Genomic DNA, 16022 nt, shown 5'->3' with positions numbered 1-16022 from the left:
TAACTGCATTTTGCACATTTGAAAATCTTGTTTGACTTTTCTCTTTTATAATGCTCAAGAGCCTGGTAGTATGGGCACAACCCCAGCATTCGGCCTGAGGCTTCATTTACCACTCTCTGGATCAATAAAACATGAAAGCACCCCTTGAATGCCTGTTATCTTTCATAGTTTGCTGCTGACATAAAATGTAAAATGCAAAACATAACCTTTCTACAATGCTGCTATTTTGCCATGGTTTCTTTTACACACTGCATAACCAATAACAGGAAGCATGGAGTGCAAAAGAAACAAGCTTCCCTCTGTTCACATTTATGCAATATTACAAAATGTGAATTGTAATGTTGTAGTAACACAAGCAGCACAGCACAACTGGCTATTTCTCACTTCTGTTGTATTGCCACAGACATAAGGGCACCAGACTGCTGTCACTAAAAGTATTGTTTCACAAGTACTAAAATGCCACTAACTGCCTTTTATGGTAACTGTAGTGGCACAACCATCGGCATACCACTCCTAAGCTCTCATTGTAGCTGTAGTACCACAACCATTGATGCACCTTTCCTATGCTCTCATTGCAGCATTGGTGCCGCAACCACTGGCATACCATTCCTATGATCTCATTGCAGCATTGGTGCCACAACCACTGGCATACCACGCCTATGCTCTCATTGCAGCTGTGGTACCACAACCATTGCCATACCACTCCTGTGCTTTCATTGCAACTGTAGTACCACAACCATTGGCATACCACTCCTATGCTCTCATTGCAGCTGTGGTGCCACAACCATTGGCATACCACTCCTGTGCTTTCATTGCAACTGTGGTGCCATAGCCATTGGTGCACCACTCTCTGCTACTAGTGGACTGTTTGTACAGTATCATAGCTAAGCTACAGATGCCACTGGGGGGAAGTGCAGCCATGGATGGATGAGCAGAGCAAATGCAGTGGGATAGTAAAGAGACTCCATTGAAACCCTCTTCTTAATAAACTATGGGTTTGTATGTTTAGTACAGGCTATTTACATCAGTAAACCCCTTATTAATGTCTACTAATAACAAAAATGTTATTACCCCCTTAAAGTGCTTGAGCCCCAGAAGATATTGCTACCATGCACACAGCTAAGACTACAGGGCTCATTTACCTCCACAAGCGCAGTTGTTGTCCCTGCAATTTTCTCTGAGTCAGTTGTACATAAATCCACTTTAATTAACGGTACATGTGTCAAAATGCACTCCTTGCTTCTACCTTAAGTTGTGCTCGGCCACCACTCAGACTTCCTGCCTTCTGTCAAAATGGGCACTTCTGCACCTATTTCACAGGGAAATTCTGAAGCTACTGCCACCTCCTGACCAGGCAGTTACTCCAGGGTTTCCTCAGTGCCCAGTGTCAATCTCCACAGTTGAGTTGTGTTGAAAGGAAAGGATGCACACATCACTTGCATGCCATTTACTGGAAATTATGCCAGCGAACACTAGACAGACTTTGAAAATATGGTACTTGGCACAGTTACGCCCAATTTACTACAAAGGGCATGCATAGCTGTGGTCATTTTGGTTAATCGCCCACAATTGTGGTAGGCACAATTGCATAAAGAGAATTGCTCCTTTGTAACTGCAATGATTGCACTTGAAGTTGCACTTTGCTCACTGCACTTATGGATATTAATGAGCCTTTATATCTTGTAAAATCATGGGTAATAACCTATATAAGTTAACTACCAACAAGAATATTCATCAGCAGAATTAAAGCTAGAATAATGGTACAGGTATGGATCTCCATACATTAAGTCTACTAAAAATCATTTAAATATTGAGTAAACCCAATAGGATTGTTTTGCCTCCAATAAGGATTAATTATATCTTAGTTGGGATCAAGTACACAGTTCTGTTTTATTATTACATAGAAAAGGGGAATTATTTTCAAAAATTAGAATTATTTGCTTATAATGGAATCTATGGGAGATGGCCTTCCTGTTATTCTGAACTTTCTGGATAACGGGTTACCAGATTATGGATCCCATACCTGTATAGAGGTTAAGGCAGAATAATGTTATTTGGCTCAGGTATTTTTTGTATTCAGTCAAGATTCCCTTCACTAGCACTATGCATTTTATAAGCCTGCATTATATTATTATACATTGATGAATTTACCTCTTGCCTAGTAATGTGTGGCTTAAATAGTGCGTGGTTTTCTGATTCATATCACGTTTGTGTACTAGTACTCTGCGGCACAGGGCTGTTGTGTCTGTATGAATACAAGGAAAACTGTCAGTTGTTAGAGGGTGCATGACACATTCCATAGATTTATTCCTGGGTTAAAGGAATGAGAGCTGGGTGGCTTATGGCAGGGAGATCATTAGAGAAAGAACAGTGTTGGAGTAACATTCAGAGATGATGCAATGTTATCTAACCTAATGACTTAGAAGCCAGATAATACAACAATTACTGATCAATCAAGGGTGATAGGTGGGAGGTGGATGTGCATAACCCTATATCTATTTTCAACTCACTGTGTTCTGTAGATGCCAAAATGTGCATGATGTTCAGTAACACACATAGCAGAAAATCCTTTTGGCGCCAGCTAGGGCTAAAGCATGGGTTAAACTCACCTCTTACACCCAGAGAAAGCCTAGTGTTAGTAAAGAATGATGTATTTGTTATTTGGGCTCACTTTGATGCTATAATATACATAAAAAAATCACAGAAAATGCTACTTTTTTTTATTATTGATCTTATACACAGTTATACTTCTGGTGGCTCTTGCGTCTGTAGTCATTGTAAATTAACTTTTTTGGCTGTATAATTCAATCACTTGTGAATCTGGCAGTGTATGATAAGGTTTACAAAACACTTGTTTTCTCCCCATTGTATAAGATAGATAATGTGGGGGAAATCTCAGAACATCGTCTGTGTCATGTGTTGGGAGGCCTGAAATGTACTACATTGTACTTTTTGTAGCCCCTATCTGATGGAACCCAGTACAGCAGTGCTGTCCAACTGGCGGCCCGCGACCCCCCTCTGTGTGGCCCCCCACCTGTCTGGCTGCTTTGATGGCTTACTCTTGTGTAAGCTTTAAATGGTATCAGTACTGTGATTAACTGCCCCCCCTGCATGGTTCTCACCTCAGATTCAGGCTGTAATCAGGCTGTATTGTTTAAATATGTAATCCCCTGTGTTGTTCACACCTTTTAATCTCTGCATTGTTCACCCCCTGCAGTGTTCACACCTCAGGCTCAGGCTGTAATCACCCACATTGTTCCCCTGTTCACACCTCAGAAGCAGTAGAAACCCACAAATAATCCCTGCATACTACAAAAAGAACATATACTGAGGTGGTACTGCAATTAAAAAGTTTTTTAATATATAGTTATTGTGCAGACTGTAGGAGCAGTGGCAGCATTGTGTCACTGTAGGCTGCCTGTGTGTGCCATACACACAGGCAGCATAGGGCAAGCAGAGTATGGCACACACAGGCAGGGTAGGGAAGGCAGAGTATGGCACACACAGGCAGAGTAGGGCAGGCAGAGTAGGGCACACACAGGCCAAGTTTGGCACAAACCAGCCAAGAATGGCACACACAGTGAAAGTATGGCACACGCAGACAGGGTAGGGAAGGCAGAGTATGGCACACACAGGCAGAGTAGGGCAAGCAGAGTATGGCACACACAGGCCAAGTTTGGCACAAACCAGCCAAGAATGGCACACACAGTGAAAGTATGGCACACGCAGGCAGTGTAGGGCAGGCAGAGTATGACAGGTTTTTGCTGTACTACAACCATTAATATGTGTATGGTCATGTGATAATATGGGTGTGGTTTCAAGTGGGTGCGGTTTCAAAAAGGGGAGTGGTCAAAACTGGCTTCCATTATCGGCCCTCCACTACGTAGGTCGGAAAAATTCCGGCCCTCGGTACAACAGAAGTTGGACAGCACTGCAGTACAGCATCTCCCACCTTTTATTTCTGACCCAGGAAATAAAATCCTGTGGGGGACTAAGGAAAAACATTATGATTTTATGCAAAAAACACTATATTCACCAAAACAAAGAATAGCTTCATGACACTGAGCGCAAAGCTGTGCAGAGTTAAGGCTGTTATTAAGCAGAAGCAGTACATTAGCGCCCTGTGTGCCAGTCACTCCCTTATGATTAATACATTGTGCTTATGGCGTGACTCACATTGCATGTCAGTAGCTTGCAGAGATGTCAGTATCTGTTTAACAAGAAAATGTCATGTTCATCAGCTCCTTCAGGGGAATATGGATGGTAGGGGTTTGAGACTTGTCTGCAGCATAAGACTCTTTCACAGACTTTGAGCATGGGTCTCTTCTGTCCATATAGTAAGGTTGAAAAAAGACACACGTCCATCAAGTTCAACCTTAATGCCTAAATATAGCCTACCTAACTGCTAGTTGATCCAGAGGAAGGCAAAAAAACCCCACCTGAAACCTCTCCAATTTGCTGCAGAGGGGAAAAAAATTCTTCCCTGGATCAACTTATACTAAAGCTATTGCCCATAACCCAGTAATCCCTCACTTGCTAAACAGCCATCCAGCCCCTTCTTGTAGCTATCTAATGTATCAGCCAGTACAACTGATTCAGGCAGGGAATTCCACAACTTCAGAGCTCTCACAGTAAAAAATCATTTCCGAATATTTAAACGGAATCTCCTTTCTTTTAATTGGAATCGGTGGCCTTGTGTTGGTTGGAAAGACCTTAGTGGTAAATAAAACATTAGAGAGTATTATATGATCCCCTTATATATTTATATGTAGTTATCATATCACCCCTTAGGTGCCTTTTCTCCAGTGTAAACAACCCTAACTTGGCCAATCTTTCCCCATAACTTGGACTTTCCATACCCTTTACCAGCTTAGTTGCCCATCTCTGTATCCCCTGTAATTCAATAATGTCCCATTTGGGCTCTAGAAACCAAAACTGAACAGCACATTCTAGATGGGGCCTTACCAGCACTTTGTGAAGTGGAATAATAACTCACTGCTTTTCCTCTGCTTTATTGCATCCATAGGTTCACCTATTATTTTACTCTTAAGGGCTTGTTTATGTTTGCAGCACAGAGTTGACTAGTCAAAGTATTTGCAATAGTCTATACCTGTACTGTGCACCATGATGCCTGTTGCAGCTGCTTCTTAGAATATAGTCCACTTTGGCACTAGGGCTCCCTGTACTTTACACCAGCCTCAAGCCCTCAAGCAGGCAGTAATTCCAGGTTAGCCTTGTTTGTTGCATAAATAAGCATGCAAATGGCATTAGTGATACTGCACACCCTGGCACAGCCACACTGATGCCACATGTTGATTCATGTACGGCAAGCTGCATCAGCTCAATTCTAATTCTAGCCTGCAACTGAAAAAATCTTCTTGCTGAGGGCTCTGATCAAGCCAACCAAATACACAGTCCGTGAGGGTTCAATGTTTTTTTTTTAATTGCTTATAGTTATTTTTAAGCCCTTTCTTATATTTTCCATTCTGGCTAAACATCTGTTTGGTTGGTAGGGTAATTATTCCATAGCAACCAAAGCGTTTACAATTTTCAGCCTGATAGTAGCAGAGATGGATCAAAATATGTCATATACCACTACCTTTTTTTTTTGTTTTTTTTTAAAACGACCAGTTGCACATTGTATCAGAATACTGCTGTCTAGATTATTCTAGCAGTTATTTCTAAAGTGATCTACTCTTATTTGTTAAACTAATTGCTATCAGACGTTCTTACTCTTCTACTCTCTTCTCTCTCTCTCACAGGGAATATTTGCCAAGTGAAGACACAAGCAATCCCCATGAAGACAGTTCGTCCCCTTCTGAGTGTGCCACTTCTAATTCAGAGGCACCACCAACTATTTACCCCTTGCCCTCAGATTCCTTTAAAACCATTATTGACCACATAGGTAAGTCCTGAGAAGTTATATACTTTTTAAAGGGGTCATATTGTGTAAAAAAAAAAAAGTAGGAATGTGCCAGTGCATTATACTCTTTTTAATATAGAAGAAATGTGCTTTACAAAGTTGTGTTTTGTGCTGCCCTGCCCATGTGTTCCACTTTCTGCTGCCTCCTTTCCCAGGCTGTGCAGGGGAGCCAGCAGCACACTGCACTGTAGGATAGGAACCAATCAGCAGCTAGGCTGACCTGACAGGGAACTGAAGCCTGTCTTTGCTTGTGTGACTGCAGGGCTGTGATTGGCTATTCCCCTCCTATAGGGCTTGTGACAGTGACTGTTAGGACACTCCCACCGCTCGTTTAAAACACGCTGTAGAAAATCTATAGGGAGCTCCAATACAGGGCTGTTTTTAAAGATTATATTTAACCCACAGAGAAACGAGCACCATATAGAATTCATTACTGCCTACAAGGTATGGGGATTTTTATTTATGCTATATATATGTCTATTAGGAGAGTTAGAGAGAAAGGGGACCCTGCCCATATGGAAAATCTAGAAACTTTGATTGCAAATACCTTACTGCTAGCTATATCAAGTAAGGCCGTGTGAGTCAACATAACATGTTACACCACTGTGTAAAACAGTTCATTCACTAACTGTTTTAATAATCCTTTTTAATATGTTGCACAACATGTTATAAACTGTCATGGAAATGAACATTTACTATATATACTGGCCATGATACAAGAACGCATTTTTTCTTATTTCCATTGATTAAAGAATCGGAAGCTTTATAGGGCTACACAAGTACTGTTGTAGTTTTGCCAAACAACATCTCTTATCCTATCTAGAGATCTCAATTTTCTTCTCAACAGCTCCCTAATCAAGCCATTTATCATCATCTGGTTATCAGTTCTAAAGATGTCTGTATATGCGCCAATATAAGATGCATAATCTGCCCCTTTAGACCATAGATAGAAAGGGATAGAAAGTCCTGTCAGGAAAGGAACATTTCAGTGAACTGATACGGCCCCAAGGTCAGTGATCAGATCAGCTCCATTTGGGCCAGTGTATATAGCAGTTAGCAACTTCTCCAGACATGGCATTAGGAAATGGAGGGTTTTGAAATGTTCTGAATATGCCTTTTAGAATTCCATGTGGTTAATTAATTGCTTCATAATAATTGGTTCCCTTAAATAGACTTGTGAAGTTTTCATCTCCAATAATATGCTGGCCGCTTTGCTTACTGTTGTCTGTGCCCCCTTGCTCAGAGCCAGAGAAAACATTAATGTTGGACTGGGCCACTTCAGGCCCACTAGAGAACTTCTAAGTACTAAAATAATCTACAGTAACTTGCCAACTATAAACTGTTTTTGCTTCGTTTTGTACAGGCATTAGTAAAAATGCAGTGGCTTTATAAATAGGTATCTCATTTTGGTGCAAAAATTGGCTGATTCCTAAGCTAAGGTTAAATAATTGGATCCAATTGGTGAAAACTGTTAAATAGGATGGACGTGTAGTTTTTCCTGTATTTGTGAATCCCTGTTGTGGATTCTGTATCCCTTGGGCCAAGCTGGGTAGTGCTTCAGTGTTTAGGAAGGAGCTGAGTGAGGGAAGTGTTGATTTGTCATGGGCATGTGCTATTATCTTCAAGGGCAATGTTACTGAGTTACTAATAACTATGTAAGCCCTTCAGTACTACGCTAAAAGTCTAACAACAGGCGCTTCCAAAAATACAGCAGTGATGTGTCAGCTTTGCTATTCATGCCCCACTGAGCGAAATGAGACAAAATGTTCCATCTGTTGTATTGTTTGTGTGTATTTGTAAGCTTGGGCAAGTGAATATGGCTCAGCAGGATAACCAAGGTGAAATGAACAGGTTTTGACTGGCTAGTTTTATGAAGTTGCTTGACATTTCTGGAAATTAATGCATTTGGATATGATTGTCCTCTCCCTGAGGGCATAGTGGAGACTGGGCTATTGAACAAACCTCCTTCATTTTACCATCATTGTTGTTGTAAAATTTAGTTTACTAGTAAGCTCAGTATGATCAGGGACTGGTTGCATTGCATTGTCTTCAGGGGGAAATTCTTACTGCATTGGTTCATTAGTATGTGGACTATGAATATTTGACTTTATACTCATCTAAACTGGCTCATTAAAATGATGGGCTTTTTATATTGTACTGGGTCATCATTAAAATGAGGCTTACTAAGTGTACTCCTCACAAATATATTGGGCTGTTGATACTGTTTGGTCCCTTATTAAGATGGGGTATAAGTCTCAATAATGTACTGGGCTGTTTGTATTGTGTTGATTCACCACTAGAAGAAGACTGGGATTATGGCTTATTAATGTACAGCGTAAACAATTACTGCTGGTGCTCTTTACTCTATCCTTCACTCATTATGCCTGTGAGCTGCAGCAGTACTCAGTACATGATACTTTCTCTCTCCAAATCAGCTATTAGACGAACCACTGGATTAAAAGTGTACTGAGAAATAATATTATCATTTTTTATTACCATTGTCTCCCTGAGTACTTTACAGAGAAAGGGCATGCAAACACAAGTACTAAGGCCAAAGTTATACTGCCTTGATCAAAGGGACACATTACCCTCTTGTTACCATGAAATTCAAGACTATATCTTGCTGGCTGTTGCTGCTGCTGACTGGCTTTGCTTGCTTCACTTTCTTTTATATAAAAGTATTGCCAGGACCTTCTACATTGAAGATGTATCAGTAACCTGCAATGAAGCCATGCTGATTCCTACTTATGATGCCATTCTCCAGAACATAATCCCAATCTGATTAATTCGCAAACACTCAAATAACTTCCCCACTCCAGATATAAGGGCTTGTCGACTGTGATAGTTACTACTGCAAAGTTAAGTTTAAACTCTGCCATAGAAAATAATAATAAAGCTTGATTTGTTAACCATGTGAAGTAAACCTAACTTTCTTATTCAGGATATCCTGGAAAAACTTTGATTAATATACAAGCATGATGCTGCATGCATTGTTGGATAAAATCTTTAGTGCTATAGATATTAGGTAAGCAGTATCTATCAGTGCAGTGCATTGACTTACCCAGTACCCATAGTCATGTTCTTTATTTGTTTTTCCTCTGGAGAGTTCCTTTACCAGGAATACAGAGATAAATCTACACAGCATGAGATTGAGACTCGAAGGCTACAGGATAATTATGTACAATCTGCTGAGACCTCCAACAACTCTCAGAACACACCTTTGGGCTCCCCGCCACCGATCGAGAATCAAAGGGCAAACTCTACATTTAGCCGGTTCGAGAGCTCCTGTTCTGGATTTAACTTGTGGCAGGACCTCCCGGACGTCAGGAAAAGTGGAGTGCTGGCTCTGTTGCAGCCCGAAGAAGTTAAACTCCAGGAGGTAGGAGGGTTGTTGGAGGGAACATGGATGGGACATGGATGGGATCTCTTGCAGGGTTTGTGTACTACTGTTGATAGCACTATGATGTCATGTCAAGTTGACATGATCACTGGGAATAAAAAGGTTTTAGTATAAAATATTTTTAATGCAATTGGAGATTCCATATTTAACAATGATGACATTAACATCAAAAATAGGGAAATTACAATAACAGCTTGTTTGCTAGCATTTAAGGGTAAATTAAGCTTGGCGTACGTTTTACATTACAAGTTATCAGTATACACATTGGAGGAACATGCATCCATAATCCTTAGTGGGGTTTCTGGATTGCAGCATGTTGAGCGGAATCAGAATAGTACGGCAATTTCAGAAGAGCATGGAGGATTTTATATAGTTCCTACCTGCATTTATTGAAATGTGTGTTGCACAGTTAAACAAAAGCTTATACAAAGTAGTTACTTTTTAAATTAAAGTAACAGGAAAACTGGATTTGGGGTAACTGCAGTGCAAAAGTGATCCTTTATGTAAAAAACCAATACATATTCCAGAGTAAATGATTGAATGGTAGCTTTTTGCACCAGAATTACAGTCTGCCTTTTTCATTGTTTTTGCCCTCCATAGTACCACAGATATAACATCTTTTCATTTATTAGGTGGGTGACCCTTGAAAATATTAGGCCTAGGTCCCTTCACCATCTTTGCAGTCTTTTCTATAGAAAATGAATTTGTCCATAACAGATTAACAGGGCTCATTTATGACTGCAACTGCAATGGCGGCCATGCTAAAATGCACAAGGATTCTGATGTCCAAAGACGTTCCTTGCACTTCCGCCGCATAGTTGTGTGTGTCCATGCCAAATCCTGTATCAAACTGCATGCCTGTCGATGCAAATTAGGCATGTTTTGGGCTTTCTGAGAAAGATGCTGCATTATGATTGGACAAAACAGCAAATTACTTAACTAAACTTGGTGGTAAAACTGACCCTTATCATGTAGTTACTGTTTAGCGGTCATTTATGACTGCTAGTGTGGAGACATTAGGCATTTTTTTCCCACAATGCAGCATTTTCCCCCAGAATTCCAGCAACATTTAGATTGCAAGGCAGCGTTGTACCTGATGTAATTATAGCAGATGCATCAAATTTAACACAGTTGTGCAATTGCACTGGAGTCCAGTCAACGTAATTTCCAGTGTTCGCCATGCAAATGGCACAAGCTCCCTATTCATTAGGCACAAGTATTAACGGAACCCTGGAGCTGCTGCCTGGTCCAGAGGTGCTGGTTTCTCTGTGTCTGTAAGTGCAACTGCACACGGTGGCAGGAACATAAATGCAAGGAGCACATTTTAATGAATGGGATTTTACATGCAACTGTCTGTGGGGAGATTGGCAGGACCACAACTACACTTGTGTTCGTAAATGAGTCCTTTTATTTGCTTATTTAAAGAGACTGGAAGATTTCAATAAATATGTCATGTGCAAAGGTCTGGACACCTTTCCAACTCTTCCATTACTGTTTTTTGTCTGTTACTTTAGATTAAAATTGTATTGGTCATGTGAAGCCAGTTCTTGGCTTGTAAAATGCCCGTGACCATCTCATCTCTTGTGATTCTAGTTCTGAGGCAGGAACAACTCATGTAACTTTCAGGCAAATTGTTAAGAAATGGAACTTAAACTGAAATCAGGTCAGAATGTCTGCAAATAAGCTGCTGAAAATGACAGTGTAATAGTTACGCGCAGCACTGCAGTACATCATGACTTACCTACAGGGATCTGTGTGGGGGAGCGGATAGGGGGAAAGCCTTTCTGCAGCCTCATCACAAAACTTACATCCTCACTTAAACTGAATCATGCAAAACTAAACCTTGATAAGCCAGCATCTGTATTTTCATTTATGAAACACAATAGGAGTTTGGCTTGAAGAGAGAATAAAGAGAGACAGACTGCTGAAAGGGGGATAATAAAGAGTAACTTGAATATTTTTTAAAAAAAATAAGGTCAGAATTTTTAATTGATTATATATTGAAAACTTCTTATTTTCCTATGATGAAGCTTACATTACATTTTCATTTTTGCCCTTTTTAAGGTAAGCTGTATCTCAGGGAAATATGAAACTTTTTAAATAGAATCATCATTCTCCCCCTCTCACCTGTCTCTCTTTATTCTCTCTTCATGCAGAGGTCAGGGTCAGATTTTGATTGACAGTTAGGTCTAATTCATCTTTTAGTGGGGTTCCCCTTCCCAGCGGATGTATTAGAGCTAACTTAAAAAGCCAACTCCAGCACAAACAAAATAAATGATTCTGGCACAAACCTAACATGTAGACAGACAGGATTTCTGGTTATTTTGAAAGTGCGAGGTCTCATACATCTTCTATAGCAGTAGTAGAATTGGGGAGCTCAACTCTCTGTTAGCATACCCATTAGGGTATCAGGTGCAAAATACTGAAAGAACCTCACCTTGCATGGGGGTCAATATCCAACAGCAAAAAAATCCAGTAGCACACTGAAGTTGCAAGCCATGTAAAAAAAGTGTTTTATTTGCCCAAGTACATACAGAAAACAAGAGCAACATTTCAGGCCCCTCCAGACCCTTTCTCAAGCATACATCTTCTAGGCAAAGGGAACCCCAAAAGAAGGATTAATCTTAACTGTCAATCAAACTTTGACTCAACCTCCGGCAGGAAGAGACAGCTCAGTAGGAGATAGTGAAGTGTAATTTCATGAACAGTTTAGAATTTTTAACTGATTATTTTTAGAAAACGTATTATTTCAGTATGATGAAGCTTATATTACAGTTAAATTTTTGCCACAGTTCCACTTTAAGGATGCATCATTCTGTATACTGGATGATTGGTCTTAATAATATCTTGGTTTGTATGGCCAGCTTTAGGCTGTTTCAGAGAGACGAGGATCTCAAATAAACCTCAAAATCCACCACAAGATGCACAAGGATAAGAGTATGAGAAACAATCTTTAGACATGAATGTTCAGCAGTTTACTGGGAATGCATGCATTATTAATATATATTTTTAGATAATGATACATAGGCTAGAATATTGTTTGTTCTTGTAAATACTGTGTAGGTCTTTCCCGGGGGAGGGGTGAAAACTAAAAGAATGCATAAATGCTCATAAGAAAGTATTTCTGTGAAATAAACTTAAGCCCTTATCATTATGGAACAAAAGGGGCGGCTACTTTATTGCATGCTAGAAGCTATGTGCCAGTCGTTTAATGTGAGGCTTTATAGCACTATAAGGTCATGTTCTAGAATGCTTTTCTCCTTCTCATACACAGGCCATGTTTGAGCTGTTGACCTCTGAAGCCTCGTACTACAAGAGCCTTCGCTTGGTGGTATCTCACTTCATGGACAGTGAGCGACTGCGAGCGTCACTGCACCAGTCAGAGATTCACTTCATCTTCTCAAATGTATTGGAGGTTCTGGCCACTAGTGAGAGGTAAAGCTCCAGCAGGGAAAATTGGAAAGAAATTAAACTTCTCTTTAAGAAGGAATGACTGTTGTTTGATTGGTACATGTATTTAAATAACAATAACAGCTTCTTCAAAGTGCTTGTTTTCATACAATGAAAGCAATGTAGGGTTTATAAGCAGAAAACAGAGAATGCCAAGAACAGATAAGCTGACACTGAAAGCAAGACTTCATCACTAGCTGAGACATTTTCACAATATTCTACAATCTTCCTGCTTGTATAGTCACGTGGGCTGATATATTCTAACAGGTTTATAAAATATTGAACACGTTGTCATTCCCTATCCCATTGTCCAGCAGAAATTATTTTGGGTAAAATGAAATAAGATCAAAAAAAATATCAAGTACCCCAAATAATTAATAAAAGTGCTTCGTTGGGAAACAGTAACAACACAGGTAAAAAAAAAATCCTATTTATCAGCAGTGAAGGCAGGTTTAATAGTTACACAGATCTTGCTGTACTGCAACTGCAGGTGCCCTGTCCATGTTCTTAAACAGCAGGAGATCAACATGTATTTGTTTATAAAGTACATTCTGTGCTGGAGTGTGTAGAGTTTGTGGCGTTGGCTAATAAGTTGGCCTGCATTAAGTGAATGAGTCTGGGTAATAGCATTGCTGGCCTCCGTAAAGAGCAGAGTGCTGCCAGGATCACATGAGACATGATAGGATCTGGAATATTACTTATGGCAAGGAACTTTGTGCAAATATGCAGTCAAGTTTAGGTTTTGGGTATCAGGGATATCAGAATAAGTGGAGATGGACAACCATTTGACTCTTCATAGCATTTTAAGAATGATAGCCCTGCAACATCTTGGGCTTTTAAAGTCTGAAATAACTGGGGACTGGGGAATTGAGCAGACATTGATAAATACCTTCTTCTATTTCTTATCCCAAAGACTGTATATACAGTATAGCAGCTCCATACTTTGTTATATGTTACATAGCTGATTTGCAACTGACCTTTTAAAGCACCTCTTTATACTCCCCTAGAGATGTCATTAACGTGAAATCCCTCTGCTGGTTATAAGAGCAGTATCTCAGGCATGAGCTGTGTTCCTTACAATTGCATGGCATGGCAGCAATAAGCTCAGGATAATTAAAATCGTATTTCTCCATCCGTTTATTCATTCTGTAAATTGCATCTCATCAGGATGATCCAGGTCCTCAGCCACACACTGTGCCCTGTACCGCGGCTCTGTAATCCTGCTATATAATATAAATATTCCTTCCACCTGCCAAGTGTCTTTAGAGTGGGACCGAATCTCTGATTTAGCTTTCGTCATGCTGCAATCTCTTCTCTATGGCAATGGTGTTCTCTTTGGAGGTAGCTATATAACTGTGTTCGGCTGTTGATAGCTCAGAAGAACCACTTTTATTCATGGAACAAATTAGATTACATGATTTCCCTAAACCATCCTCAGGCTTATTAAGGATGTCCTAGACATTGGACTGGTTGCATTTTAATTGCTTCACTATGGAGCAAAATTTTGTCCTGGTTCATAAACCCATAGGAATCAATTGGCAACTAAATGAATAAAGAAAGTAATCAGTTAATCAAAGCAAGAACTATTGAAGTAAAAAATTGCTAGTAAAGGTGTGCAACACAGACAGCTAAGTAGGTATACTGAAGTAATACTTTGGATTGATCTGGATGTGTTGTGTTTCAGGTTCCTCCTGGCCCTGGAGCAACGGTTTGAGGAAAACATTGTGATATCAGATGTGTGTGACATCGTTTATGAGCATGCTGAGAAACATTTTGTCGTTTATGTCACCTACGTGTGCAATCAGACCTATCAGGAGAGAGCGTATAGAAAGCTCCTGTAAGTTCCTCCTGACAAAATGGAAATCTAATAGAGTGCATTATTGTACCTACTATTGTCTGTGTACCCCTTATTTATTCTGTACCCCAGCCTGCTCTGGCTGTTCCTTTCTCCCAAATGCTTCTTACCTGTCCCTACCTTTTTGCACTAATGAAACTTAGGGGCTGATTTACTAACCCACGAATCCGACCCGAATTGGAAAAGTTCCGACTTGAAAACGAACATTTTGCGACTTTTTCGTATGTTTTGCGATTTTTTCGGATTCTGTACGAATTTTTCGGATCCAATACGATTTTTGCGTAAAAACGCGAGTTTTTCGTATCCATTACGAAAGTTGCGTAAAAAGTTGCGCATTTTTCGTAGCGTTAAAACTTACGCGAAAAGTTGCGCATTTTGCGTAGCGTTAAGTTTTAACGCTACGAAAAATGCGCAACTTTTCGCGTAAGTTTTAACGCTACGAAAAATGCGCAACTTTTTACGCAACTTTCGTAATGGATACGAAAAACTCGCGTTTTTACGCAAAAATCGTATTGGATCCGAAAAATTCGTAAAGAATCCGAAAAAAATCGCAAAACATACGAAAAAATCGCAAAGTACCGATCATTACGAAAAAAACGCACTCGGACTCCATTCGACCCGTTCGTGGGTAAGTAAATCAGCCCCTTAGTGACCATTACATCTCCACTGCAAAGGAAAAGAGCTTTCTACACCTCTTTAGAAATATACAGCTTTTTGCCACCGCTGGTAACTTTGGGGGCCCCGCGCCTGTGGCGAGTTTCTCAACTTGTCTCATGGCTGCAGGGCCCCGGAATAAACCTGCTAACTAGGGAATGTTCTTTTTCTCAGGAAATATCTCTGTGACACAAAAATGAAATTGTAGCATCTACTAAAAGATTATATAAATATGAATTAAACCTTAATCCAATAGGATTGTTTTGCCTCCAGTAAGGATCTTGAATACATCTTACAGTTTGGATCAGGTATAAGGTACCATTCTATAATAACAGAGAAAAAGGAAATTATTCCCATAATTCGAAGCTTTCTGGATAACTAGTTTCTGGGCATTGGATCCCATAGTACTCTGACAGTATGACACTGTGACCTCCTCAGCAGTAATCTTTTATAATATGTGGCCAGGTCATTGTTACCTTCTTTAATCTTCCCTGGCACAGTCCATCCATAGTGGCTGTGCTGTTGACATGTGCCATGCTGTCAGTGGCATAACTGAAGGCTTACAGGTGCCATGGCAGAATTTGCACTGGACCCCTACCTTTGCACGAGACCCTCATCCCCGCACAATATTAGCTTGCAGTTGTAAGCTCTCCAGCACTGCAGGGCTTGATGGGCTTCTATGAATTGTACCCAAAGCAATCTCCCATCAAACCCCAGTGGGGTTGCTGGCCCCTAGTGCA

The 16022-nt window shown here is 40.2% G+C and overlaps 1 protein-coding gene across 3 annotated transcripts in view; it reads left to right on the top strand.

Moving 5' to 3' along the window:
- Nucleotides 1-16022, top strand: part of ngef (neuronal guanine nucleotide exchange factor) — a 62087-nt gene that overhangs the window by 35423 nt on the left and 10642 nt on the right. For all 3 annotated transcript variants that reach the window (XM_002933353.3, XM_031902564.1, XM_004917796.4), the window contains 4 exons: nucleotides 5763-5905; nucleotides 9028-9302; nucleotides 12598-12758; nucleotides 14458-14610. In XM_002933353.3, coding sequence (XP_002933399.1) covers nucleotides 5763-5905; nucleotides 9028-9302; nucleotides 12598-12758; nucleotides 14458-14610 — 732 coding nt within the window. The remainder of the gene's footprint in view (nucleotides 1-5762; nucleotides 5906-9027; nucleotides 9303-12597; nucleotides 12759-14457; nucleotides 14611-16022) is intronic.

This window comes from Xenopus tropicalis, chromosome 5, assembly GCF_000004195.4.
Source record: "Xenopus tropicalis strain Nigerian chromosome 5, UCB_Xtro_10.0, whole genome shotgun sequence".
NCBI lineage: Eukaryota > Metazoa > Chordata > Amphibia > Anura > Pipidae > Xenopus > Xenopus tropicalis.
Note: the sequence above shows the minus strand (reverse complement) of the source record. Positions and strands in the feature narration are given on the sequence as shown.